The sequence below is a fragment of the Hylobates moloch genome, unplaced genomic scaffold, assembly GCF_009828535.3.
Source record: "Hylobates moloch isolate HMO894 unplaced genomic scaffold, HMol_V3 SCAFFOLD_21, whole genome shotgun sequence".
Taxonomy (NCBI): domain Eukaryota; kingdom Metazoa; phylum Chordata; class Mammalia; order Primates; family Hylobatidae; genus Hylobates; species Hylobates moloch.
This window is the reverse complement of record NW_026652296.1, coordinates 43,264,361-43,292,011: the sequence shown is the minus strand read 5'-3', so window position 1 is coordinate 43,292,011 and position 27,651 is coordinate 43,264,361. Positions and strand designations below refer to the sequence as shown.

At 42.1% G+C, this 27,651-nt stretch overlaps 2 protein-coding genes and 1 non-coding gene across 6 annotated transcripts in view; 1 reads left to right on the top strand and 2 right to left on the bottom strand.

Moving 5' to 3' along the window:
• Nucleotides 1-714: 714 nt before the first annotated feature.
• On the bottom strand, nucleotides 715-27,651 carry SNX5 (sorting nexin 5). 3 transcript variants are annotated; one of them, XM_032143182.2, is made up of 14 exons: nucleotides 27,574-27,651; nucleotides 27,255-27,337; nucleotides 15,739-15,843; nucleotides 14,146-14,256; nucleotides 12,786-12,907; nucleotides 11,386-11,509; nucleotides 10,301-10,396; nucleotides 9,113-9,218; nucleotides 8,950-9,025; nucleotides 7,883-7,922; nucleotides 7,709-7,795; nucleotides 6,317-6,476; nucleotides 1,976-2,061; nucleotides 715-1,269 (listed from the first exon to the last, which is right to left on the bottom strand). In XM_032143182.2, exons 2-14 carry the CDS (start codon nucleotides 27,303-27,305, stop codon nucleotides 1,219-1,221), a joined length of 1,215 nt encoding a protein of 404 aa, XP_031999073.1. In that variant the 5' UTR covers nucleotides 27,306-27,337; nucleotides 27,574-27,651; the 3' UTR covers nucleotides 715-1,218. The 3 variants fall into 3 exon arrangements, with proteins under 3 accessions (XP_031999073.1, XP_058289259.1, XP_031999077.1); XM_058433276.1 differs by lacking the exons at nucleotides 14,146-14,256; nucleotides 27,574-27,651 and having other exon boundaries at nucleotides 27,255-27,412; XM_032143186.2 differs by lacking the exons at nucleotides 15,739-15,843; nucleotides 27,255-27,337; nucleotides 27,574-27,651 and having other exon boundaries at nucleotides 12,786-13,013; nucleotides 14,146-14,259.
• MGME1 (mitochondrial genome maintenance exonuclease 1) overlaps nucleotides 14,394-27,651 on the top strand; it is a 36,221-nt gene continuing 22,963 nt past the window's right edge. For both annotated transcript variants that reach the window (XM_058433277.1, XM_058433278.1), the window contains exons 1-2: nucleotides 14,394-14,521; nucleotides 23,666-23,750. The gene's annotated coding sequence lies outside the window, so the exon portion shown is untranslated. The remainder of the gene's footprint in view (nucleotides 14,522-23,665; nucleotides 23,751-27,651) is intronic.
• Nucleotides 21,485-21,722, bottom strand: LOC116461555 (small nucleolar RNA SNORD17). Its single transcript, XR_004246093.1, has one exon. It is a non-coding gene; the product is annotated as a small nucleolar RNA SNORD17 (small nucleolar RNA).

Here is a 27,651-nt window from a genome sequence, read left to right as displayed (position 1 = left end):
AGACCATCTAAAAAAAAAGGCCTGGAGTATTTAAGAATGTTAAGACTAGGACAGGCCGGGTGCAGTGGCTCACCCTTGTAATCCCAGCACTTTGGGAGGCCGAGGTGGGCGAATCATGAGGTCAGGAGATTGAGACCACGGTGAAACCCCGTCTCTACTAAAAATATAAAAAATGAGCTGGGTGCCTGTAGTCCCAGCTACTCGGAGAGGCTGAGGCAGGAGAATGGCGTGAACCCGGGAGGCGGAGCTTGTAGTGAGCCGAGATTGCGCCACTGCACTCCAGCCTGGGCGACAGAGCGAGACTCTGTCTTAAAAAAAAAAAAAAAAGACTAGAACAAATTTCCCCTGACCACCCCCAGGACTCTGGGCAGACCCTGAAAACCCTGTAACCACAGGCAAAGCCTAGCACCACCTGCATTCCTGGGACACACCCTGGCTTTGGTTTCCACAAAAACAGGCCGTACATTAGTAGCACGATTATTTTATTATATGCTTTATAAAAAACAAATGCCCAAAGACATACAACACAACCCCCTCGCCCCCCAACGGCCACTAGGGAGGGGGCTCATACTTTTCCTAATGTAGACCTGGCCATCTTATAAAGCAGACCACATTATTTGTTTCCATATATACCCGTAGATATTTCTCTCCCCTCAAATATTTATATCTCAACTAAAAAAAGGAGGTGCAAAGAGTATATAAAGATAAATGAGATTTTCTTGCTGTTGTTATAGTACAAACACCAGATGACTACCAGTGGAGTAATCAAGCAAAACAAAAACACAAACCCCACCTTCAGCGAGGAATGGAAGGTCTGTTACCGGCCTCAAATAGCTGAATCACCTGCTGTAACTGGCACCTCCCTGACAATCATGGGTTTGTAGGGACATGGGCCAGGTGATTGCTTCTACTTGTTTCCAGAAGGCAAATGTCTCCTACACCCTTTCTTAGTAACTGAAGACAAACTACGGGAGAATCCAGTATTTAGATTCTGCCCAGAGGTATTAAATGCGCAAGGAAAAATTAGTTATGTCCAAGTAGCAAGCAATATTTTTAAACCAACATGGTTAAATGTTAAGATTTGTAGAAATCAAAATATTTATTCACATAATTTTAAACTAAGGTTGAAGCTAATATATCTTCCGTGGTAATGATTTAAGTGCAAGTGATGCTTGGCTTTCTTTCACATTCTTTTCTTTTCTTCTGAGTGAAGGCATATCAGTTATTCTTGAACAAGTCAATACAGCTCTGCAAAAGGGAGACATTGTTCTGTGGGGAAAAAAGTCAAGGCAGACCAATGAATTATTAAAACTTGCCATATACCTGTAATGACTCAAGTCCACCAACATAGCTTCTCACGGGAGATTTAAAGTCAGCCAGAGCAAGCTGGCCCTTCTCTTCATTAAATCCCAGGTGAACTGCAACGTACCATACATCCCAATTTCATGTTTCAGCTCCTCTCCCTCAGTGGGCAAGGCTACCAGCCGAAGAGCTGACGTTCACCCCAGCACCTCTGCCCTCACCTGCTTGCTCCTAAATGTGATCCTGCTTACTGTAACTTCTTAGACACTATCGGTGCATTATTCTATGAAGGCGAGGGCCTTGGAAAGATTGAATAAAAGCTGCTAGAAATTAGGGCTGGGAGCCATAGCTCACACCTGTAATCCCAGCACTTTGGGAGGCCAAGGCAGGTGGATCGCCTGAGGTCAGGAGTTCAAGTCCAGCCTGGCCAAAATGGTGAAACCCCATCTCTATTTAAAAAAAAAAAAAAAAAAAAGTTGCTAAAAATTAGTCATGGGTGACATTATAAACAAGACTACAAATAAACAATGAGTGGCTCCCATCAACTAAGTACTACAGAGGATTAATACCACAAGGCCACTCCAACTGCCTGATGACAATGGGTTAGTAAATTGGGAAATAACTTTGAAAAAAACCATAAAAGATGTTGGCTTCATTTGTAGAAAACACTTACCCTGGCATGTTTTATTTCCAGTTCAGACATTTCAATTAGATTCTTTCTAAATGCTGCCACTCTCTTCCGTTTGAAATTTATCAGTTCTACAGGAAGAAAAAATGTTTATGAAACCAAGAAAAACTAAACAATTTTCATGTTCACTTTAACTACCAAATGGCATTCTTACAAATGGTCTCCAATGCTTTCATGCACCAGCATTATTTCCTCACATTTGTATTATCGCTGTGACTGGGACACACCAGACATCTATTAACTGTGGTGATACAGCTATCACTGTCTTTAAGTGGAAAACATCACTGAATCACCAAGCATTGTGAGTGGGAGAGCAGCAGCTTATGACTTGGAGAACATGTGATGAGCAGCCTCACTCTCACCCTCTAGGTACCAGTGACTGGGAACAGGGCTGGAGTATGGGTGGTGGTGAGCCACATACTTCACCAATGGCTTGTGAAAATGCTTCTCAAAAGAAGACATACCAGGTTCGTGCAAACAATGTTCAGCATCACTAACCATTAGGGAAATGCAAACTAAAACCACAATGAGATTACCTCACACCTGCTAGAATGGATTTTCTCAAATAGGTGAAAGATCAGTGTTGGCAACAATGCAGAGAAAAGGGAACTCTTCTACACCGTTGCTGGGAATGTAAATTAGTACAGCCACCACGGAAAATGGTATAGAGGTTCCTCAAAAAACTAAAAATAGAATTACCATACGATCCAGCAAACCCACTTCTGGGAATAGAACAAAAGGAACTGAAATCAGTATCTCAATGGGATATCTGTACTTCCATGTTCACTGCAGCATTATTTACAAGAGCCAAAATACAAAATCAGTTGAGAAGTATCCATCGGTGGATGAAGACAATGTAGTATAGACACATAATACTATCTGGCCTTTAAAAAGAACCAAATTCTGTCATATGGGACAAGGTGGATGGATCCTAGAGGACATTATGCCAAATAAAATAAACCAGGCACAGAAAGACAAACATTACATGATCTCACTTATAGGTAAAATCTTAAGTTGAACTCCTAGAAGTAGAGAACAGAATGATGGTTATCAGAGGATGACGGTGGGGTGCTGGGGAAGGTGGGAGTAAGAATGGGTAGAAGGCTGCAGCTAAACTCAAGGAAGAAATTTTGAGATCTACTGTGCAACAGGGTGACTACAGTCAATAATATATATTGAAACAGCAAATTTCAAATGTATTACCACTGAAAAAAATGAAAGATGTTAATTAGCTTGATCTAATAATTTCACATTATATACCTGTATCAAAGCATCACACTGTATTCCATAAATGCAATACAATGACTTGTCGATTAAAAATAAAACTTAAAACATTTTTAAATCCAAAACAGTGAAAACTGCTACACGCATTCAAGACAGGTTTACTTGATGATCTTTAGGGCATGCTTCCTTTTCATCTGCTGCTTTTTCTTTTTTTTTTTCTTGAGACGGAGTCTTGCTCTGTTGCCCAGGCTAGAGTGCAGTGGCGGGATCTCAGCTCACTGCAAGCTCCGACTCCTGGGTTCACGCCATTCTCCTGCCTCAGCCTCCCGAGTAACTGGGACCACAGGCGCCCACCACCACGCCCGGCTAATTTTTTGTATTTTTAGTAGAGACAGGGTTTCCCCGTGTTAGCCAGGATGGTCTCGATCTCCTGACCTCATCATGATCCACCCGCCTCAGCCTCCCAAAGTGCTGGGATTACAGGCGTGAGCCACCATGCCCGGCCCTTTTTCATCTACTCCTATTGCCATCAGAATTCAGCATTAATGACCCATTGGAAATTGGGTCATCAAACCAAGAATATGCATCTCTCGCCCTAATTCCTTCATTGAATTTGTGACATCAAGTTCTGTCTTGCAGTTTTACTTGGGTAAAACTTTGACCATCACCCAACCTTCTGCTGGTGCTCAAGTGTTCAGAGCAGACTCACCCTCCCTCCTGTCTCTACAGTGCTGTCCAAAAGAACAATACAAGCAGCCACATCCAAGTTAAAAAGTCACAAATTTCATAGTGGTATGTCAAGTCTATAGTGCTTGCACTACAAGGTGATATTTATCAGTCCCTTGGATATCCTGGGTGAAGATAAGCTCTCTGCCTTCCTCTGGACCTACACACAGTACCAGGGCTCCATATGCTAACTATTCACCTCCTGTGAAATCAGCCCTTACCCACTGACTCAACTCTAGTTGTCAGCTCAGCTGCAAGTCTCAGAAAGCACTTAGACCAAAGGCAAACAGGTTAAGACCCACCAATCTCACCATTCCACAGAATACTGTATTTTTAGATAGTGTACCTGTCTTGCATTTTGAATATAGGATATAATCAATGTGGGCGAAAACTTCAGGCAGTAAAGGTAGACCTGAATTGGCATCATTTTTTAAAGTTTTGTTTTTTCTTCAATCTCCTCTAAAATTTCCAGAGCCATGAAACTGGCCTATAAGATTTCAACTCAGTAGTTTTGAAGTGTGTACGTTTCCTTGAAAATTTTAGTTTAAAAAAAAAAAAAAAGCTGTTTCAGGAACAGGGTAGCATGAAGGTTATTTTGATAGAACCCAGGACAGCCTCAGAGTCTGTCTACATGACATTTGCCAGGAAGCTCTGTGCCTTTGTGCCTTACAGTTAAGGCATTGTATTATAATCCTGAATAGACAAAGAGACAAATGATTAGAAATCTATAAAGTTTAGGTTTCCCCCAGGTAGCTTCAAGTATGATGATGAACAGATCATTTCCCTATGTCTAGATTACACTACCACTGGGAAACATGAATTTTTCATGGAAACATGCGTTAGGGGGTTGGAATTGAGTCCAACAGTGCCCCACTACAACCACTCACATTCTGGGTAATCCATTCCAACATTTGCTCTGGCATGTTCCATGGCCCCTGAGAACCCCAGAGAAGATCCACATAATCCTCTTAGGTAAGGACTACATATTAACACTCATGTTCAATGGAAATGGTGAAAGTCCTCTGCTCTAAGAGGTGAAATAGATAAGGCAAGAAAGAACCCTGTGGACGTGGACATGGACCGGACTTGTGATCCCTGAAAACTGCATGTGTGTCCAACGGCATGCTTGTGCATACACACATACATTTCCTAGCTCAGTCCACTGAAGTGCACAGAAGCAGAGATACCCCGAAACAATGAGCATACTCAGATGCTGGTAACTGTTCCCAAAGAGAAAGAACCCTGGCTCCTTGAAGAAATGGCCAGTTTCAAGGCTGGAGTAGAGAGTAAGATTAGCATGGCCTGTTGCTCTAAAAAAGAGGGGTTAGGGTGTTACAACCACATGCCAGCTTAAAGGTGCTCCTATTGGCAAAGTCTGGACAAGCATCAAAAATAACTTGTTAATACAATAATGAATTCTAAACCATTTTAAAAACTGGGAGTCCATGACTCTAATAAAGATAAAGGAAATTTCTGAGAAAATGGAAGGCTTTTTTGTAGTAGGATGACAAGTGCCAACTTGGGTAGGAAAGCTAGAGCTGGAGATGAGGGAAATCGTCTTTCTGCAATCATCAGATTAACAGCTGGTTTAGGCAAGAATCATTAATACATGCTAAACCTAGGGAGGAAGTTTGATGAAGACCAAGGTATTTGCGTGGTCTTAAATAGCCTCACCACAGATTGATGGGGGTTAAAATAGTAACTACACAGTGGAGAAATTGGATTTGGATACTATCTAATTGAGTAATCAAAATTACCACCACAAATGAAGGAGAGACACACACTGTCCAATCAGAAGTGACACCCCAATAAGGGCATATTACTTCTATTCTGCCAGGAGCCCATAACCAGATCTAAACATGAGGAAACCTACCAAAAGTCAGAAATACAGGATTTGTAAAGAGATTCTCTAAAAAGACTGATACCGTTAAAAACTAAGAACTATTCCAGAGTAAAGGAGACTAACAGCTAAGACAACCAGATGCAATCCTAGACTGGATCTTGTAGAGGACATCAAGACAAACATGAGAATACAGACAGCAGATTGTAGTCCCAAAGTTTATCACAGCAAACAACCATATTGTAACCATACAAGAGAATGTCTTCAGTCTTAGGAAACAAAGCACAACATTTTTAGGGCTAAAAGGAGCATGACGTATGCAACTTAATCTCCAATGGTACACAAAAACCAGGTGTGTAACGTTTGTAAGCACACAAAGCCATGAGGGTGACTGTGTATGTGCAAGTGATAAGGCAGAGGGGGTGAAGTGCTGACACTGGGTGAAGGATACATGGGTGTTTTTTGCACTATTTGTGGAACTTTTCTAAGTTTGAAATTATTTTCAAATTACAGAAAGAAGAATGTCCCTGCTCAACCTTCTTTTGCAGATTCAGAAAGTTGTTCAAATTTCTGGCAGCACTCCTGCTGGTGTGCCTCAGCCAACTTGACGTCTCTGCTCTTTAACCGGGCCTTATCCAGAGCTTTGTTTGAGTTCTCATAGTCAATGAGGGCTTTGGTGCGTCTGTATAAGAGATCCTGGGAAAAAAATTAACAGGTATACATACTAAATATCTAAACCAGTCTAAAAAATAGCCCAAGTGCCAATGTACCACCTGAGATGTTAGTGGCAATAATTTACCTCTACACCTTCCCTCTCCCAGAGTATTTTTAAATCTCCAGCTTCAGCAGGGATGAGCAGTGCTGATAGCTTTGTTGAGAGCTTTTTTTAGAATTCCTTATATGAATCAAGTGATTACTCAAGAGTGAAAACAGGACTTTTTTCCCCAGTAATTCAGTAAATAAAGTTAACTTTAAAAATTAACTATTGTGTTATCAGAGATAACTTGAAATATACAGTCACTGCTGGGTAAGTCCAGTGCTGCTAAAATACAACAGGGCAATGAAGTAGTAAGAAACATAACCCTACCCTGCAAATCCTGCTTCTGGTAATCTACCCTGGAGATTCACTTAGTCAGATATAAAGGTTCTTTGCAATCTTACAACAGAGTAGAAGTTACTTTAGTATCTGAAATCAGCAGTTATGATGTATAGATTACACATTTAAAACTAGGTGAAATAATAACTGATGGGTGAAACTACTAGGCCTATTTTTGTATATACTCAAATAATCATTAAGTGAGCTCTTAATTACATGAAAGCAGAAAATAGGCTATTAAAAAAGTATGTTTTTAAAAACTCCCAAGATTCAGAAAACATGCCAAAGGGCAAATTAACTAAAATAAAATTACATGATGGGGGAAAAATTTTTTACCCTTTTACTTTCTGGTGACATTTCAGCCTTAGAGGGCATACAATCCTATCTATTTTGCCCGATTTAATACATTTCACATAAAATTAAAACATATTTGTTCAGGGCAATGCAGACAACGCATGTTTCATTCCCAAAGGAATGAAATATGCTTACCATTTTGTCCACATATACATATAATGCTTTATGGCTCAAAGGCTGCAGGGATACTTGCAATTCAATAAAAACTCCCAAATCTTCTCTGCCCCTGAAACAGCCCTTTCTGCATGTTATGTCCCACATCAATGACCTATAATCCCCCAAACTATTACCTGTCTACTTCACACAACCCCTACAGTGCTGTCAGATACACAAGCTTTATGGATACAATGCCAGAAAGGCATGTCATTTATAAAAACAAGTCTGATAAATTCTTATTCTGCCCCTTTGTATAAAGAAACTTTTTAAACAGACTTCTGGTCCTGCACTGCTCTGAGAAGCTGAGCAACTCTCTTCCTACCTTAGCAGCTTCAATGTTGAGCATGTAGTATCGGAGGAGCTCTGTTAGCTTCAAATCTTCATCTGATGAAACTCGACCCTCTACTTTCTATATAGAAAAGGAAAGGTCACCATCAAGGCAGAAAGCTACAGATTATGAAATATATATTATGAAGACCAACACAAAAATCCTTACCCTTAGTTTTTCAAATAGCTCAGCAACCTTCAATAGGTACCTGGAAATGTACATGTAATTTTGGTTTAAGGTCTTAAATCATCTATAAAACATGATCTTACCAGTGTGCAAGACAGGAATGGGTCAACTCAGGAGTCCTAGCCTTTGGTGATTTAGCATTAATTTAAAAGTAGTGCTCTCACTTCAACTGACCCCAAATAGTAGAGAAAATGGTCACAAAATTACACACATGTACAGCACCACACTCAGCCTCTTGGTGACCCTTCGGTCATCCTGCCATGCGCCCAAATATTCTTATTAAATGCCAATGCTCTGTTAACCAAGGTCGGGTTCTAATGAGCTCTGCTATGGGCATCACAAAGCAGTAAATATGCTACTTAATTCGTCATGGTTCTGCCATTAGCCTTTCAATTTCAAGTCAAAAGTAGAATCACCTGTTTTGCCAAGCCTGGATGTTAAGTAAAATATTGTCTTACACCAGAAATGCCCAGGATGGAGAAATTGAAACACATACATAAGTGCAGAGTGAAAATGGAAGGGTTTTTAATTCAACGAATGAAGGTAATTTCAGAAAACCGTACATCAAAACAGCTGTCTGTCAGACTGGGGTCATTAAATTATTCTCATGACCACTATAACCAAATCTCTTCAAGGTCCAGGGCAGGGGCACATGTTCTTAGGATCTCCTGGGGCTGCATCACAGGCCAAAAAAAAAGAAGGTCTAGGGCATTACCAGGCAAAATGGCAAGCACCAATTGCCAGGGGAAGATTCAAGATAAACTCTCACAAACTCCAAAACTAAAGAAAATAGGCTTTTAAGTGTGACAGAAACTATTGCTTTGACATTTACTGTATTTGTTTACATATAGAAGAGCCCCAGTCCCCTACAATTGTCTTACAAGTGTCTTATGTCCAGAGAACATGTAAGATGAGTGCTGGAGACTTGTCTTACTGAGCTTGTAACTCCAGAGCAGGACCATGTAGTCACCACTCATTTATGCTTTTAATTATACCACTCAGCACTCTTCAATTGGGTTAGGGGAAATGCTTTTCCAAAAAAACCTTACTTTTTGATGACTGTGGGCTCTTCTAAAGCCAGGCTATGTAAGCAGGCTGCAGTGTGGATATAGTCATCGGCAACATCTGCAGAAACAAGGACAAGTCTTTTTATCCAAACACAGCCAGGCTCATCAGCAAAACTGTAAGTGACTAGTGGTAAAAGATATTTACTTTTATGAGATCTGGTCATTTTGTCAGCTTTCACACAAGAATCTTTGATCCTATTGTAATAGTTAATAAGGAAGTTCTTCTCTTGCTCAAAGAAGTCATCTACCTCCTAGAAGGAAGAAAAAAAGAACCAGACATTTCATGAATGTGAAAATATACTATCCCTGCAGCCTTTTGTATTTATCAATATAAAAATATATTGCTTAGAACATGGCAAATAAATATGAGTAAAGTTTAACCTCTTCACATCAGGGAATTACAAATTTACGATACTATTTCTTAACCAAGGCTGGCAAAAATCAAGGGCTGGCAGAAAATTTCTACAGAAGAATCACTTAACTACCACCAGTAAAACTGGCATCCGAAGACCCAGCAATTTTACACTAGTACAATGGTTTGGATACCTATCTGTGTGTCAATGAGGTTTTTTTTCTCTCTTGATTGGTTTCAGACTAGGAGGAAATCCTGGTTATCTGGTAGGCATTGGCCAAGGATGCCAATGCCAAATATCCCATAATGCGTGGATACAGGACAGTCCCATACACTTTAAACAGGACCAAGTCCAAGTTTCCTAATTTCTGATGATGCCCTCTCTACTTAGCACCTGTATTCTGGGCTCCCTGGAGCGGCAAAGCCAGATACCAGAGAGTAACTGTAAGGTTAACTCAGTTACAAAGGAATGAGGCCTGAGAAGTAGGAAAGTAAATTATACCTCTAAGGGTAATGGAAATGTTATTTTGTATTCTTATCTTTGTGCTAACGCCTGGAAATCCAGTATGTAAATAAAATCTAAAGTTTGGTTCCTTAGTTGTGCCAGCTAGGTTACATGTCAAGTGCTTCTCTATCACCTGTAGTTGGTGACCAAACTGCACAGTGTAGTTCTGAGAATGGGATAAAATACTGATCTTGTACTTTATTTTAGAAATTAACCAAGTAATCTCCCTCCTTACAGAAAAGGAGAAAATGAAGCCAAGTGTGGAAAGGTTCAAGTTGCTTCTCCTGGGAAAGAACAAGGTGCTTTGGGAAATAAGTGAAAATTGAGTAAGTAGATGAAAATTACCAAAATTTGAAGAAAACTTACATTTCTTAAAAGTTAACCATTTGTTTCACAAGTATCTCTTTCAAAGAAACAAAAGGTCACCTATTCCCGACGAAATCAAAAATTTTCTCCAACAGCCAAAGGTCACTTACCTTAACTCCAGTAAAAAGGACTTCATCAGCACTTTTCACCACACTTTTGAAGAAGCCACCAAACATCTCTTTAGTATTTTTCCGCCTAACACTTAGCTAAAAGAAGTAAATTCCAAAGAACAGTTTATATGGTATGTATTTTTCTAGATTTTCTTAAAGAAGTTCTGAGTAACATTATAAGTAATCCTTTATCAGTACAGGCAAATGCATAAAGTATCTTTAATTCTGCCTTAACCTCCAAGCTTAAAACACCTAATGGCTAAACCCAAACATAGGTAGGTCATCTCATTCTAAAAAGCTTAAGAGATTTTGAAAGACGGACTAGAAGCTAAGTCTTAGTGGCTCTGAAATCCTTGGGAAAATTACTGTTCTCTTCTATCCATATTAAGTAGCAAAAACCAAAACATGTTAAAAAGAAAAATAGCATAAAAGTCATAATTCGCGGCCAGGCGCAGTGGCTCACGCCTGTAATCCCAGCACTTTGGGAGGCCAAGGCAGGCGGATCACGAGGTCAGGAGATCGAGACCATCTTGGCTAACGCAGTGAAACCCCGTCTCTACGAAAAATACAAAAAATAAGCCGGGTGTCGTGGTGGGCGCCTGTAATCCCAGCTACTCAGGAGGCTGAGGCAGAATGGTGTGAACCCAGAAGGTGGAGCTTGCAGTGAGCCGAGATGCGCCACTGCACTCCAGCCTGGGCGACAGAGCAAGGCTCCGCCTCAAAAAGGGAAAGAAAAAAGTCATAATTCAACAAAAAGGGTAGCTGGGAAGAAAATAAATTACACAAATTTTAATTTCCTTAAAATGAACTTAGTTAAGTTTGGAATTGTTAATAAATTAACTAAGGGATGTTTGGGACTGTTAGTTTCTTAAAAAGAAACCTAGGTTTTGGAAGGGGAAAGAGTCAAAATTTTCTTTAAGCAGAGTTTTACAAAAAATGACTTACACAATGAAGGAAAAGCAGCATCTAAAAAGGTTTCCACTGTGTAAGAAATTCAAAATTTTAAAGCAGTAGAAACTATCAAGTACATTTTGAAAGTATAAACATTTGAAGTGGATTATCAAAACGGAATAAAAATGCCTTACATCCTGATCATATTCCAGGAAAACATGAAAGTTGCGATCTTTACTGAGAACAGGGTGAGAAGAAAGCCGCTGAAGGAAGACTTCATGGGAGGACACAGTCTTCTTAAAAACAGCGAGATACTCACTGAAAAGAGATGCACACATGGCATTCAGTTGACACAGCTCAACTACCTGACCAGTACCACTCCTGATTAATTCTATGGCTCTGCTCATGCCACCACACAAAACACTGCAACTGGACCGATGTTTCAGTATAAACTGGTGTCTAGTTAGATAATAAGGCAGTTGCCATTTTTGAATCTGTGGAATAAGCCCATGGAGGAAAGCAATGTTGTAATTGGATTTGATGGATCAAGTCCATGAGCTCCTAAATCTACATGCAATTACTGTTACTTAGTAGCCACAGAACATTTGTTTCTTTAAAGCAATGAGAACCTTTAACTCCGCAGCCCGAGTATACAGCATGAGTCCAATGAAGCTAAAAGTTAACAAAAATTACAAAGCAGCTTTATCTCAACCTAGACATTAAAGGTCACCTTAAAATTCCTAATGGTAGAAACTTGGGTCTGTTGTGTTCAGTGCCTCATTCCCCAGAGCTGGTCCCGAGAGCCACTCAAGTGTGTGCTAAATGCTTTCAGGGCCTGGAGGTTTGAGTGCTGCCCTAGATGACACAGGGGTTTGGAGAGGGGGAGCTGATGGTGGAAGAGGGGAGGAATGAGTACTTTTCAGCTAAGATGAGGAAGTGCAAGGATGGATTCGTAAGAAACTTTCCAAAAATCTATTTTTGTTTGAAAAAATTAAATGACAACCAGATTAAAATATACTTGCTGCCTGTAGACCTGGACTTCCTCTTTCAAATCATCAATGTGATGGTTACTGAGAATGCTACTCTATAACAGCACTCATTATTTGGCCTGGCCCCGGGGCGGCTCACTATAATCTCAGCACTATGGGAGGCAAAGGTGAGCTGATCACTTGAGATCAGGAGTTCGAGACCAGCCTGGGCAACATGACGAAACCCCATCTCTCTAGTTTCTTCTCAACATCTAGTAACCAAGCTTCCGAAAGAAAAGCTTTGTACATTATGAGCAATTTATAAAGGCACAAAAGTTTATTTCCTCACTGTGCCAGACCAGCATCCCTAATAAGTATGCTCTACATATGGGGAAAAACAACTAGTCTATCGGGTATTGGTGTCAATGGCCTCCAGTGAATCAACGTGTGAAGTACAAAGACCATGTCCCACACTGTGTATTACTAGTTTTAGAAAACGACGCGAGGGACCTAATTAAACAGCTGCACTTCAAACAAAATTAAGTCAGGTTCTTCCACTTATTTTTGTACACAGCACCACTTTTCTACTTCTCAAAAGACAGAGCCCACCAGGAAAATCCACTTACGCTTCCAGTTCTTGTTTCATCTTGGCAAATTCTTCTTTGGTCATAGACCCTTCACCTTCTCCCAGTTTCTGCATCTTCTCTCGAGGACCATCAAAGTCGGGCTTCGTAGGAGCAGGTGGAATCTGCAGCAGAGGCAGGAACTCATGAGCCTCTTGTCCCAGCAGCGATGTTTTCTAGTTGGTGCCTCATTCTACTCTTGCTGGTCCACAGGAGACAACCACTCCACTCCTGTGGGGCTATTTAAAAGTCAACTCCTGTTTTTTCTTAACCTTCCTTAACTCTTCTGGACATTTAAAATGAGGTGTCTTCCTGAGAGTTGCATATTCACTTTGATGGCAATCATTTGTTCAGTTTATCCATTACAGGCAATTGTTCAGAGCACAACGGTGTCTATACTTCTTCAATGTTGGCCTAAAACTAGTACAACGAATGCTAAACACCAACGATTAGCCATCAATATTATAAAGCGTCCAGTATTCCAAAGGAATTTTTTCCTAATCCCAAAGGATAATCAAGGACTCTAATTTTGAATGAACAGACCTATCTAAATATAAGCTTCGGTACTAATTTTGTTTAATGATTAAGAAATCATCATTTGGAGAGCTTCTTCAGTCTGCCTGGCAGGACAAAATGCATGGAAGTCTCCTTTAAAATCAGTTAAGTCTATTCCTGCAGCCAAGAAATAACAATCAAGGGCTGAAAACTGCGTCCTTGAGCATTTTGTTTTTGGGAGAAAGAGTCTCGCTCTGTCATCCAGGCTGGAGTGACGTGGCATGGCCTCAGCTTACCGCAACCTCTGCCTCCCAAGTTCAAGCGATTCTCATGCCTCAGCCTCCCCAGTGGCTGGGACTACAGGTACGCACCACCACACCCAGCAAATTTTTTGTATTTTTAGTAGAGACAGGGTCTCATCATGTTGCCCAGGCACGTCTTAAAATTCTAAGCTTGGATGATCCACCCACCTCCCAAAGTGCTAGGATTACAGGCATGGCCTCCTTCAGCAACTTTTGAGAAATCTTATCACAAACTATTACCAATACTAATGTTTCCTAGAAATCAATTCTACTGACATTGGAAAAAACATACCAGAGAAAAAACAAATCTAAAGGTAGGTAAGACTAAAGTCATTACACTGTTCACACCCCTTTACAATGTAAATAATGTAAGCCTGTATGCACCACCTCAAAGCTGTAACACTATTCCTTCACATACTTTCCACTTGACAGTTAGCAAATACTCCAGTAGGTAGATGAAATCTAACTTTTCACAATCCATTACAAAAAGTGGATATAAGTCTCTTTTAAACTAATGCATAGCAAGGCAGAAAGAACTAGCTTATTTGATTTTCTAAAAGACTCACAATAAGCCCAGCATAGTCTGTTGTTTCAATAAGAGTATCATGTAGCCACACAAAGTCTTCATGTTGCCTTGTAACAGAAAACTCTGGGCTCTGAAACGTGGGCAGTGTGGTCTGTAAAGAAAGAAAGAAGTTAACTGGTAACCACGACTTTTAGATAAGTGATTTGGGTTTCCTAGGCTACGCAGTGGGAAAATTCTGCATAATACATCATAATATGATCCACTAAAGAACAAAGCAGTAACACATGATCTCCTGTCATGAAAGTCATAGCTAAGATTCAACCTGAACTCTAAAGATTTCTCCCCAAACTCCACCTTTCTGAAGCCTGTAATGAATACCCAATCAGAATCTACTGGTAGAAGTTCAGTTCCAAGAAGTAAGCCACAACCCTAATTCTATTTTTTTTGTTTCTGTGTACTTTTTTTTGTTTACATACGTTTTTGGGACAGGATCTGGCTGTCACCCAGGCTGGAGTGCAGTGGGCTGATCTTGACTTCTTGGCTCACTGCAACCTCTGCCTTCCAGGCTTTTAAGCCATCCTCCCACCTCAGCCTCCTGAGTAGCTGGAACTACAGGTGTGTGCTACCACATCTGGCTAATTTTTATATTTTTGGAAGAGACAGGTTTTTGCCATGTTGCCCAGGCTCAAGCGATCTGCCCATCTTGTCCTCCCGAAGTGCTAGGATTACAGATGTGAGCCACCCAATCCAACCCCAAATTCTACCTTTGTAAGTCTGAATTTACCCCCCACCCCAACTTATGACAAAAAAGAAAAATAAATTTTAAAAAAACCTCTTAGCTGTAACTTACTATGGTTCTAAAAATTGTCCCTGGCTTCCTTCCTTTTCACTCCAGTGAATGCTGATTTTACCTCCTTTGATCTGGTAAGCTCAGGCAGAGAATTATGTCACCAGTCTTTTTACACTGCCTCCGGAATAACTGAAGTGTGCTATTCAAGCCGCCCAGGCATTAAGAAAAAACCACATGGGAAAGGTCTTTCCCAATTTAGTAAATGCTGAAAAAAAGCAAGCTACAGAGAGAAACTTCCCTTGGATGCAAATTAAAAACAAAGGTGGGGTCCGGTGTGATGGCTCTGGCTCACGCCTTGAATCCCAGCACTTTGGGAAGCTGAGGCATGTGCATCACCTGAAGTCAAGAGTTAGAGACCAGCCTGGCTAACACAGTGAAACTCTATCTCTACTAAAAATATAAAAATTAGCCGGGTGTGGTGGCTCAGGCCCGTAATCCCAGATACTCTGGTGGCTGAGGTACTAGAATTGCTTGAACCCGGGAGGCGGGGGTTGCAGTGAGCCAAGATGGCACCACTTCATTCCAGCCTGGGCAACACAATGAGACTGTCTCAAAAAAAAAAAAAAAATGCCCCACAGCCCAGGGCTCTGCCACAGCAGAATGCTGCTGCCACAATGGCACTCACCTGATGCTTACTGTGAGATAGATTGGGGAGGTTCTCACTTAATAGTGCTACCCTATGAATAGCAACTGTTTGAAGCCCAGGGAATCTCTTCTCACATCCACTGTGAATAACAAGGCTGCAGCCTAGCACTGTATGTATTACCCCTGCATGTTACTTACCTTTGTGTGCACGGTAAATTTGACTTTATCTCTCTCACTGAGCGCATCAGGTATGTCAATCTGAAGCGAGGGATCAACATTCAGGTCCACAGATACAGATCTCAGCTGAAATACATTTTTTGCATATTAATTTCAAACTCATTTGGCCCTAAAAAATTATTCCAAAAATGAGTAGTTACTAAAAAGCAGTTTATACATAGATCATTTAGAAATGTCAGTTGAGCCGGGTGCGGCGGCTCACCCCTGTAATCCCAGCACTTTGGGAGGCCGAGGCAGGTGGTTCACAGGGTCAGGAGATGGAGACCATCCTGGCTAACACGGTGAAACCCCGTCTCTACTAAAAATACAAAAAATTAGCTGGGCGTGGTGGCGGGCACCTGTAGTCCCAGCTACTCGGGAGGCTGAGGCAGGAGAATGGCGTGAACCCAGGAGGCAGTACTTGCAGTGAGCTGAGATCACGCCACTGCACTCTAGCCTGGGTGACAGAGCGAAACTGTCTCAAAAAAAAAAAAAAAAAAATTAAAATTAAAAAAAAAAAAAGAAAAAGAAATGTCAGTTGAGACATTTCTAAGTTTATTTGAAACTGAGGGGAAACCCATTCTTCACATGCATGTGAATATATCCAAAGTATTCCTGTAATACAAACAAAACAACTGCTACAATGTCATGTACATTACATATGTCATGTACAATACATTTGGCCAAATACCTGACTGTACACTAAGGCCTGAACTAAACAGAACAAAATCTTGAATTCTTACATAAATGCCAAAGTACAATGAACATTCAAGAGGCACAGAGAACAGTCATGTGGAATAGGATCCTGGGTGGAGAGTTCAGAGTAAACCTGGGACTGTTTCAAATAGCCAAGGAATCTAGACAGGAGGGGTGAATTAGAAAAACCAACCAAGGCCTTACTTAATTAGCACAATCCCACTGTGGTTACACATGAGCAGCAAGTGTGAGCACCACTCTGAATACTCAATTAACTGATTTTGTGAGCTGGAAATTGAGAGGAAAAAACTAACTCCATTTCTGCCCGTCAAAAAAAAAAAAAAGAGGAGAGAACAGTGGCAGCACTAATAGGAACTGGGCTATTAGGGAAAAGTGACTTAAATAAAGGTAAATTAAAGTAGACAAGGTGGTGGTCAATCTGAAAACCTGACACACAAGGCACGAGGAACTCATAGAGTAAGCATCTCATTGCCCCATTCCTTTTACTGTAAGGAGTGCTACAGTAAAGTTGTCATAACACTGGATTACCCAAAGCAGGGAATGCCAAGTGAAGACTAGAATTAAGAAGATGAGGTATTTCGCTCCAAATTTCCCTTTGGGTCCCTTTCTTCAAAATAAAAAGTTCAAGACTAAAAACTTATGTACTTAACCTCTAAAACGTGAAAAGCTGGTCAATCAGCTACAAAAAGACTAAATATATTCACTAAAAGCACATGGATTACTTAAAAGTTTCAAGTACTTCCCTTTTTCCTTAAGCACTGTATATTTATAATTCTGAAAGCCAGAGGGAGCCTATTACAATGGCTTTCCTCCAAGAAATTAAGCTCAAGTAGTCACCAGAAGTTGATTTTAACATCAACTATTAGTAAGATCAAAACAGATACTTTTGAGTCCTCACATCTCAACCTAAGTACTTTTCTTCCAAATGAATTCTTGATAACTCCTATGAAATACCTGCTTGTGTCTGGCTTAATTTTCACATGTCCATTTGTGAGATCTCTGCAAAGAAAGATAAAGCTTCAAGGTCAGCGACTTCATTTGATCATAACTGTGACTCCAGCTCTGGCATATTTTCTGATAAGAGCTTGCTTCCTTCTGCTAAGTTAACACTGGGCAAATACAGCCTTTAAAAATACCTCAAACCATTAACTGAGATGTGATTGCAGAGGAATACCAATGACTCTACTGATCTTAGGCTTATCTGTCAAGGTCAGGCAGGCCCAAGAACAGGAATAAACAGAGCCAGGCATAAGTAGTAGCCATGATCTCTGGAGGAGACATAGGACAGCTGACAGGACAGGTCTAAGGTGCTTTTCCCAGAGCTCAAAAACTGCCACATTTCCTAAGATTCCATTTCCTAAAGTCACAAACCCTGACTTCTAGCACTGCTCAAATGAATATGCTGACAGTTCCATTTTCGCTCACAAGCCCAGCAAACTCAGTGAGCCTGTGAACTCCACATGGGATACCCTTGGAATTAGAATAGGAGGACCCAAGGGGGATGTAATCAAGTAAATGGAGCTCATTTATGCACCACAGTTAAAGCTACAATGGATGCTACCAGCTGCTTTCGCTGCTTTTCGTTCCACTGAGTAATTATCTTCTGTTTTCGTCCCTTTTCCCATGTAGAGGTAATACCCCCGACTATACCTGTCTTCCTTTCTGGTTAGTATAGAAACGTATCTTTTGTTTCAGAACGTGATGAAGACAAAAAGAAGAAAACCACTAGGTTATAAGTGACTGCAACCATAGCATATCAAACATCCAAGCTTCACTAGCAGCCATTTTTGCCCAGACATTTCGCCCTAGGAAGGGATTCAAGCAAAAATCCAATCACTTGACATGATAGCCCTAACCACCAAATAAGCAAATAATGCAATGTTGTATTTGGGCCTTAAAGAACTGTCAAAAAGAGAGTATTGGCAAAATCCCTCAGCATCCAGGCCATCACTAACTCAATGTCCCCCAGGCACAAGTTAAATGAACTTTCTCATATTATAGCATATAACCCTCCAGATGAGACAAACATGGGTAGAAACTTGTGAAATGACTAGAGCTTCCAAGTCAGCATTTGTACTCTCACTCGGGAAGCATCAAGTGTGACTAAAAGTTCAGCACTCCTTCTGCTTAGTCAACAAACCCACTCCACAGTGCTACAGAACTTGCTAAATAATTGCCAGGCTCCACTCTTCCCCTCTCTCTTGCCTCTGCCTCCATCCCCCTAAGCTTGAAGCGCTCAGAGTACTCCTTAGCCTACAGATGTTACAATGCTTACAGTGGCCATTTACAACAGCTGACAAAGCAGGCTTCAGAACCAAGTCCGGCCTTGGGCATGCCGGACCTTTACCATGCAAAGTTTTACCTCTTTTCCAGATCCCTTAGGTCACTTACAAGAATCAAATTGAAAACATACCTACTCTCAAATAATTTAAGTTTTAAAACTGACTTCTGGCTGGGTGTGGTGGCTCATGCCTGTAATCCCAGCACTTTGGGAGGCCAAGACAGGCAGATCACTTGAGGTCAGGAGATCGAGACCGGCCTGACCAACATGGTGAAACCCCATCTCTACTAAAAATACAAAAAGCGGCCAGGCACGGTGGCTCACGCCTGTAATGCCAGCACTTTGGGAGGTGGAGGCAGGTGGATCACAAGGTCAGGAGATCGAGAACATCTTGGCCAACATGGTGAAACCCCGTCTCTACCAAAAATACAAAAATTAGCTGGGCGTGGTAGCACGCATCTGTAATCCCAGTTACTCAGGAGGCTGAGGTAGGAGAATCGCTTGAACCCAGGAGGCAGAGGTTGCAGTGAGCCGACATCACACCATTGCACTCCAGCCTGGGCAATGAGAGCAAAACTCTGTCTTAAAAAACAAACAAACAAAACAAACACACACAAATTAGCCTGGCATGGTGGCGTGCGCCTGTAATCCCAGCTACTCAGGAGGCTGAGGCAGAAGAACTGCTTGAACCTGGGAGGCACAGGTTGCAGTGAGCCGAGATTGCACCACTGCACTTCAGCCTGGACAACAGAGCGAGTCTTCAAAAAAAAAAACACAAACACACACACACACACACACACACACACACACACACACACACACACACAAAACAAACCCAACAACCCAGCCTGAGCAATATGGTGAGACCTCATCTCTATTTCAGAATTTTTAAAAACCTTATTTTTGTAGATTTCCCTTGAAACTAATGGCTCACGTATTCAAAGTTTTAGGTGAAGTTTCAGTTCATGATGTACTTCCCTACCAGGTCAATCCTTACAATACGGATTATAATCAGCCTTCATGGTAAACAAGCACAGCTTCATTTGGAAAGCACATTTTCAACTGTTTTAAAAAATTGCAATGCTTTTGGTAAGAGAACCAAGGCACTTTTCTAAAAGGAGAAAAGTAGTTACGGAATCCCTGTGCATTTCCTCACCTATTCATCAGCTTCCCAGCTGGGGCACATCAGACGCTGGCTGCAGGACAACCCTGCAGCTCTTGGGCTCCTGCCACCAGTCTTCATAGACTACTCACTTTGGGTCCAAATTTCACTTATGACTCTACCAGCAAAGCTGCCTCTTCAAAAGGTTTAATGGCTTACAGAGGGCAAAGGGCACCTGGATGACTGAACAACACAAAAGGCAGGATTCTAAAACTCAGAACCCACGAGGAGAACAGAAAAAATACAGTTTTTTCTAAGTGGTTATGGTGAGTGCAGACTCAGCGCCAAAATGAAAAAGACACAGTCCAAAGAAGTGAAACTCCACAATCCCTGATCTGTTAGATTGGGGCTAGTTGAACAGTCATTTAAATCTAATTAGTCATCTAAATCTAATAGTCATTTGTATACAATGTAAGACATGGATACAATATGCAGTGCTAGCCCATATCTTCCTATTTGAATATCCCACATAAATTACTACAGATAGAATAAAAAAGACACATATCTATTTAAATGACTTCCTAGTTTCCATTCCAAAAGCAGAAGATACGTACTTAAGCAGCACATGCTACAGTGTCTTCTCTTTCAAACTATCTGTTCCTAGCCTCTAGGGATTTTGTTTTGTTATGCTTCATTCCACTGCCTAAGAAACTAAGATTTTGCCAGGAAGAGGGCCAATGTGACAAATCCATGATTCTTAGCATGGACCCAAGAAGCCTGCCTCCTTGATCAGATTTTCAGCTGGAAAGGTATCCACGCCTTGCCTAGTCCAATATTCGTTAAGTGAGAACATAAAATTCGAAGATGTTCTGTCACACTCTAGATTTGTATTAATATCCACAAACATTAAAGATTCACATGATACATATTTAGGAAACAGTGTTCTCATTGGTGCTCCAAATTGTTACTATTCTTTTCCATCCTGAAGATAACTAATACCTACCTATCTGTGTTCAATCTCAGCTTTAGATTATGGCACTGGTGTGTGAAAAACAACTGGTTCAACTATATAAGCAATATATTATATAATATATAAGCAATATATTAACTTTGCTTCTTTTTTTTTTTTTTTTGAGACGGAGTCTCACTCTGTTGCCCAGGCTGGAGTGCAGTGGCACAGTCTCAGCTCACCGCAACCTCCGCCCCCCCAGGTTAAATTCTCCCAGATACTCCTGCCTCAGCCTTCTGAGTAGCTGGGATTACAGGCGCACGCCACCCCACCCGGCTAATTTTTGTATTTTTAGTAGAGACGGGGTTTCACCATGTTAGTCAGGGCTGGTCTCTAACTCCTGACCTCGTGATCTGCCCGCCTCAGCCTCCCAAAGTCATGGGATTACAGGTGTGAGCCACCGCGCCCAGCCCAACTCTGCTTTCACAGGTATTGGCTCTCATTCCCTAGCCACCGGTTCTCCCCTTCCTGTAATTCAGGCCTGCAATATAATTTCTTAGTCCCCCAAGGAAAACAGAACTAAAGACTTCTAACAGAAGATCTCAGTCTACTAACATAGCTAATAGCTATTAAAGCTACTCAGGCATCGGCTTAATAAAAAACTAAAGGGCTGCAGCAAGTGATCAGATTTTCACCACTCATCTTTGTGAGATGGGTCTCAGAGGGCCCCCATCCCTGCTGACACCAACCATTCTTACCGGTAGCCTGCCAACACACAAGCAGTTCACAGTAGAACACTGCAGACTGCAGGGCATTTGCAGGCTACATAGCCTCAAGTTCCTAGAACAGGAACTGAGGCTTGGAAGGAGGTCAGTGCAGCGCACTCAGCGAATGGATAAACTGAATCATCATTTCACAAGGCTGCAAGCCCATGTACTAATGGAATCAACATGGAACCAGAGTTAAATTACTGCCTTAAATATCTAATGCATGTCAAGAAATCCGTCTAATTACTAAGTACCAAAATTATAATACTTCCAAATGAATTCACAAAGCAAAACGGTTGAACTACATGATCTGTAAGATCTCCTGGCAGATAAATCCTACTGGGAATCAATACACCACTGCTACCAAGAAAACAGTTCCAACAAATGAATAACAGAAACCCAGCCAGGCAGAGAGGTTCTTGTCTGTAATCCCAGCACTTTGGGAGGCTGAGGCAGGAGGATCGCCCATGGCCAGGAGTTTGAGACAAGCCTGGGCAACACAGCAAAGCCTTAAAAAAAAAAAAAAAAAAATCAGCTAGGCTCAGGGGCCTATGCCTGTACTCCCAACACTCTGGGAGGCTGAGGTGGGAAGATCACTTGAGCTCAGGATTTTGAGTCTACAGTGAACTATGATCAGACCACTGAATTGCAGCCTGGGAGCAGGCTGAGACCCTGAGACCCTGTCTCAAAATGTAAAAAACAGAAATGCCAATTTTCTTTATTCAGAGCTAAAGGCCTTCACCTACTACCCAGTCCCATCAAGGCTCCCTCCCAAAAGTTCACTGGCATACCATATCAAGTCAGTAAGCCCCCTTTTTTTTGTAGCAGGGTCTCACTCTGTTGCCAAGGCTGGAACAAGCCCTCTTCAACAAAGCTAAGATGGTCCATATTACTCATGTGGATGAGGGTGTTGAAGGACATTTACTGCCTTCCTTCATGGTCTCACTTCATGATCAAACCAAGATGCACAGGAAATAGGTTTGACAATTTACCTTTACCAAGAAAGACGATTCAGCAACAGTGGTAGAGCTGCCTGTTTGAACTTAAACTTGGTCATCTCAGTTTGAAACACAAATGGCAGCATGGAGAGCAGGCTGCCCGCTTTTTGGTTGGACATTTCTTTCACTCTGAGTTTGAGGTACAGCGAATTTCCCAAATCATTCAGATGTAAATATTCCAATACTCAAGCCAGGGGCCCATTCAGGAGGCTGAGTGCGGGAAGATGGCCTGAGCCCAGGAGTTCGATACCAGCTTGGGCAACACAGCAAGACTGTCTTGAGAAAAAGAATTCTAAGCAAAATAAAAACAAGAATTCAAAACAAAATTCATGAAAGATATAGGAAGGGTGAGGGAAGAAGTCCAACATTTTATCACCCACCAGCTACCAAGTATCTAACAGCACGATGTCCTAGCTTTGCAGTGCTCTTGGAAGAAAACGTGAAAACCCTGCAAAGGGAGCCGTCTGGATTTGTATTCCTCATCATTTACCATGACTAGAATGCTTAGGAGTGTGCCCTTCAGAAACTGAGCTTTTCAGGCAGAAAATTATACTTTTCTCTCCAGACCATATAGGAGTGCCTTAAAAAGTTATGCCAAAATGTAAAAAGGAGAAGAGTCAAGCCAAGGACCCCCATTTCTAAACTGAAGTCTTGGCTGCCCCTCAAACTGCAACTTACACACTCCTCCTGGGGTACTATGGTTTGCCTTTAGGCAGCATGTGAAGGTGTGAGGATCTCTTTTAGGAGATCTTGTCAGAGTACCTCAATGGCCAATCAGAAAGCAGATATTAAGGGTGAAGAAGCCACTTTTTGGAAAGTTAGATCATGCAGAGAAACTTAATTTACACTTTAAAAAATCAAATTTACCACATTCATGTGAGATGAGAGCTATCCTATGGCCATCTTCCTTTACAATTTCAGTAAGACAAGACAGAACTTACCAAGCTCTGAAATAGTCATTTCTCACTATTGGGATCATTAAAAGTTAGATTGTTTCCTTAAATACTATTTAACTTCACTACACACTGTTGTGACCACGGGCTAAGACATTCAGGGTACTAACCTATAGATCTGTTCTCACCTAATTTGCTCAAGCATCAAGACCCTGATAATAAAGACAGCAAATGTTGAAACAGCAGGATTTTAAACCAAGTTCCCCTCTGCAGCACAAGAAACTCAGGTAAGTTTCCAGTGTCCAAAGCCTGCACTCACAAACACAAACACGAAGCCCTCCCTTTGTAACCCTCAAGTACCCAGAACCTGCTGAAGAAAACCATCTTTCACCACCTTTTGATAAGGTGCCTCAGTATTAGTGGAAAAGCTTAATTCTCACAAAGATATCCAACAATGCTAATTTTTACATGGCATGTTATTCCCTTAGGCAAGATTAATAGAAAACCTGAAAAATTCGCAACAAGCACACAAAGACTAGTTTCTGTAACACAACCTGACCCCACTCATATCACACCATTTTAGAAGGAAGTCCGTTTAAACCAGTGATTCTCAAACAGGCAATTTTGACTTCTTACTATCACCATGGGAGGGAGGAGGCCGCGTCCTAGCAGAGGCCAAGAACAGTTGCTTAACATCCCATAACACAGAGGGCACTCTTCAACAAAAGTGATCAGGCTAAAATGTCAACAGTGCTCCCCAGGTTGAGAAACTGAATTTTAAACTAAACCTCTAGTTTAGATGACCACTAGGTCTCACCGAATGAGTTTACAGCTCAGAAACAAATCTAGAAAACTTACAGCCTTGGCCAGGCACAATGGCTCATGCCTGTAATCCTGGCATGTTGAACTGGATGGTGAAACCCCGTCTACCAAACAATACAAAAATTAAGCGGGCATGGTGGTGCATGCCTGTAGCCCCAGCTACTCAGGAGGCTGAAGTGGGGGCGATCACCTGAGCTCCCCAGGTCGAGGCTGCAGTGAGTTGTGATGGTGCCACTGCACTCCCCGCCTGGGTGACAGAGCCAGACCCTGTTTCAAAAAAAAAAAAAAAGCCTCTTGGCCATTTCTACCTATGGCCAAAATAATGTGAACAGATAATGACCTTTTAGAGTATTCACAAATGGGGATCTTAAGACACCGAGTACAAGTTACTGAACTAGAACTAAGGCGTGGGCAGCTTGATATGTTATACTTCCTCAACTTAGAAAATAGTTGCAAGGGTAGCATAAAGCTTCAGTCCACGAAGTTTGTAAGTTTGGATTTGCTATGGTATTGGTCAAAGTTCAGGATTGTTCCTAAACTAACAAACTGCACTCCATCCTAGCTAATGGAGAAAAAAAATATCCCTAGAGGCAGCTTCCATACCAGTTAAACACGAAACCAGAGCAGCAGTACTTAGTCTACACTCGTGACTAGGTAAGAGAACAGATATCATTCACCAACGTCCCTGTAACCAAGCAGTAAGTTAAGGCCAAGTTGTTACTGTCGAGAACCCCCTAGTTAAAAATAGCACTAGGCTGGGAAGGCCGAGTTCAAATACCAGCCTGGCCAACATGGTGAAACCCGGTCTCCACAAAAATACAAAAATTAGCCGGGCATGGTGGTGAGCGACTGTAATCTCAGCTACTCGAGAGGCTGAGGCAGCAGAATCACTTGAACCCAGAAAGCGGAGGTTGCAGTGAGCTGAGATCGCGCCATTGCGCTCCAGCCTGGACAACAGAGCGAGACTCCGTCTCAAAAAAAAAAAAAGAAAATCAAAAACCAATAATTAGTAGAGGACCAGTTAGGAAACCAAATTAACCATGCATCTCTTCCCCTGAACTATTTTCTGAGGAAGAAGGCAAACCCCAACACCCTCGGCTAAAGAATGTAACAAAATGCCAGTGTCTGGCTACCAGACACGACTGACACAGTATTCCCTTTCAGTTTTGCTGAATTGGCCAAAATGAGTATTAGGCTAGAATTCAAAATCCTGAAGAATCAAGTATGTTCCCCTACCTTAGTGGGTCTTAACTCCATCCTCAGGGGAATTCCAAACCAAAGTAAATTATCAGGGGGGCATTTTAAACATTTTAAGTAACACACAATTTAGGTAACACACAAAACATTTCAGTTGATTACTGAAATTGTATTATGGCAAGAAGTTGCCCAAGACTTAGTTTCTCATTATTTCATACTTGCCCCAAACTCCCTTTCAGTTAACCATAACACCATCTAGGCCAGACCACAGCAGGTTATCAGTATCAGCAGAGATCAGAAAACAAAAATAAAGCCACGCGTTAGGGTAATTATTTAGTTTTATTGTCTCTTTATTCCTGTAATGTAAAAAGGAAAACAATGTCATGTAACTCTCTTCACAGATACGACAGTTTCTGTAGCCTCTAAAACAGGCAGGAAATGGCCTTCATAACCATTCTCCAATTTTGCTGGAGGATCAGGGTGGTGGAAAAGTCATTGTAAAAACCAGTTGCAATATACTGTACTATCAGAGAGTAGGGTGAAGCAACGGAGTCCTTTTAACTAGCTGACTGAATCAACACAGCTAAAAGAATGCACCAGAAAGAAAGAAAAAATAAAATGCTACCAAAATCCCAATCCAGTATCTACCCTTTATGGAGAAAAGTTACCTTTATAATGTTTTACAAAGAATCGTGGTCTCAAGTTTCCACTGCTTTAGTAATAAAGAACTTTCAAAAAAAAAGAACACTCTAAACAACACCCTCCTGTATACAAAGCTCTATTTCAATAATTAATGCAATGATACCCTTGTTGAAACAATCCAGCCGCTTTGAAACTCTGGTATTTACTTACTAGATGAGCAAGTTTCTCTATGGAGGTGCCTTTAACTTCTCAAGAGATGTGTAAGTTAAGACGGCTCCAAGTTACATTTTAAGAGAGCCTTGTATTTTTAGAGGTTCTTTTTCATCGGTCAGAAAAACTTACGTTGACGATTCTGCATGCAAGGTTGCTCACAAACCATGCATCGCAAAGCTAACGAGGCAAATTTAAAGAACCAATGAAAAAGAGTGGAGGCTCGTCTGCATCTTTAATTGGCTATGGGAATCTCAATTTATTGCATTAATAATCTTTTAGACCTCAAGATACACGTGACCTAGGAACAGTTTACATCAATGGACAAGACTTAAAAATAGACACCAAGTTCATCAAGTATTTGAGCACCTACTAAAAATTACACAACTCCCACAACAACGCATTTTGCGTTTCTAAAGTTGTAAGAAGCATGTTCGGACGCTTGATGGAATTTCCCAAGTTGTTTGGGCCCCCCCCCCAAAAAAAACAGGTCTTCTCAGAAAAAGCGGGGGAGGAAAAGGGGGGCATTTTAGGGGCACAAACCAAACTGGTCTGTCGCATGTTAAGTCAATTTCACGTTCACCTACTGGTCACCACGAAGCCCAGGAAAGGTTTAAAAAGAACATTCCGGGGTCTCCAGAGATCATCTCTCCAAGTCCGCTCGGCACCGGCGCCTGAGCCGGGGCTAAGATCCCGCGTCTCTGGTTCTGTTCTGATAAAATCCGGGATATCCACAGGGATTCCCCGGGGCAGCCTTCAGGGAAGACGAGGGAGAGGGGCTGCCCGGGTCTCACGGGTGCTTCCCGCGCTGGGGATGGCGGCGAGCAGCCAGGGCCTATGGACGCGCAAAGGAAAGAATGCAGCAACCCCAGAACTCGCAGGGCCGCCCGCCCAGGAGTCTGAGGCGGGAAGGACCTCACCTTGCTGCGGTCCTCCTCCTGCTGCTGCAGCAACTCGGGAACCGCGGCCATGGCGACGCGGGACTCGAGCAGGGGCCGCCTGGCTGTGCGAGGAAAGAAGAGACTGGGCCGCCGCCGCCTGGGCGCCTCTCGGGGGCGGCCACGGCCCCGCCTCCGCCGGCCTCCCTGCCCGACAGCGGCAGGAGGCCTCCGGAGTCCGCCACCATCCCAGCTGCCCCGGGAGCAGGCGAGCAGGGCGCCACGTGCTCCCCCAGAGCGGCCTCCCAGTCCCCGCTGCCGTCCATCTTGGAGCCGGGCAAAGACGCCACGCGGGGCCTACCCTTGCTCCGCTCCACAAGGAGGCCGCCGACCGCAGGGCCGCGACACTGACGCGAAGCTACGGACACTCTCTCAGCAA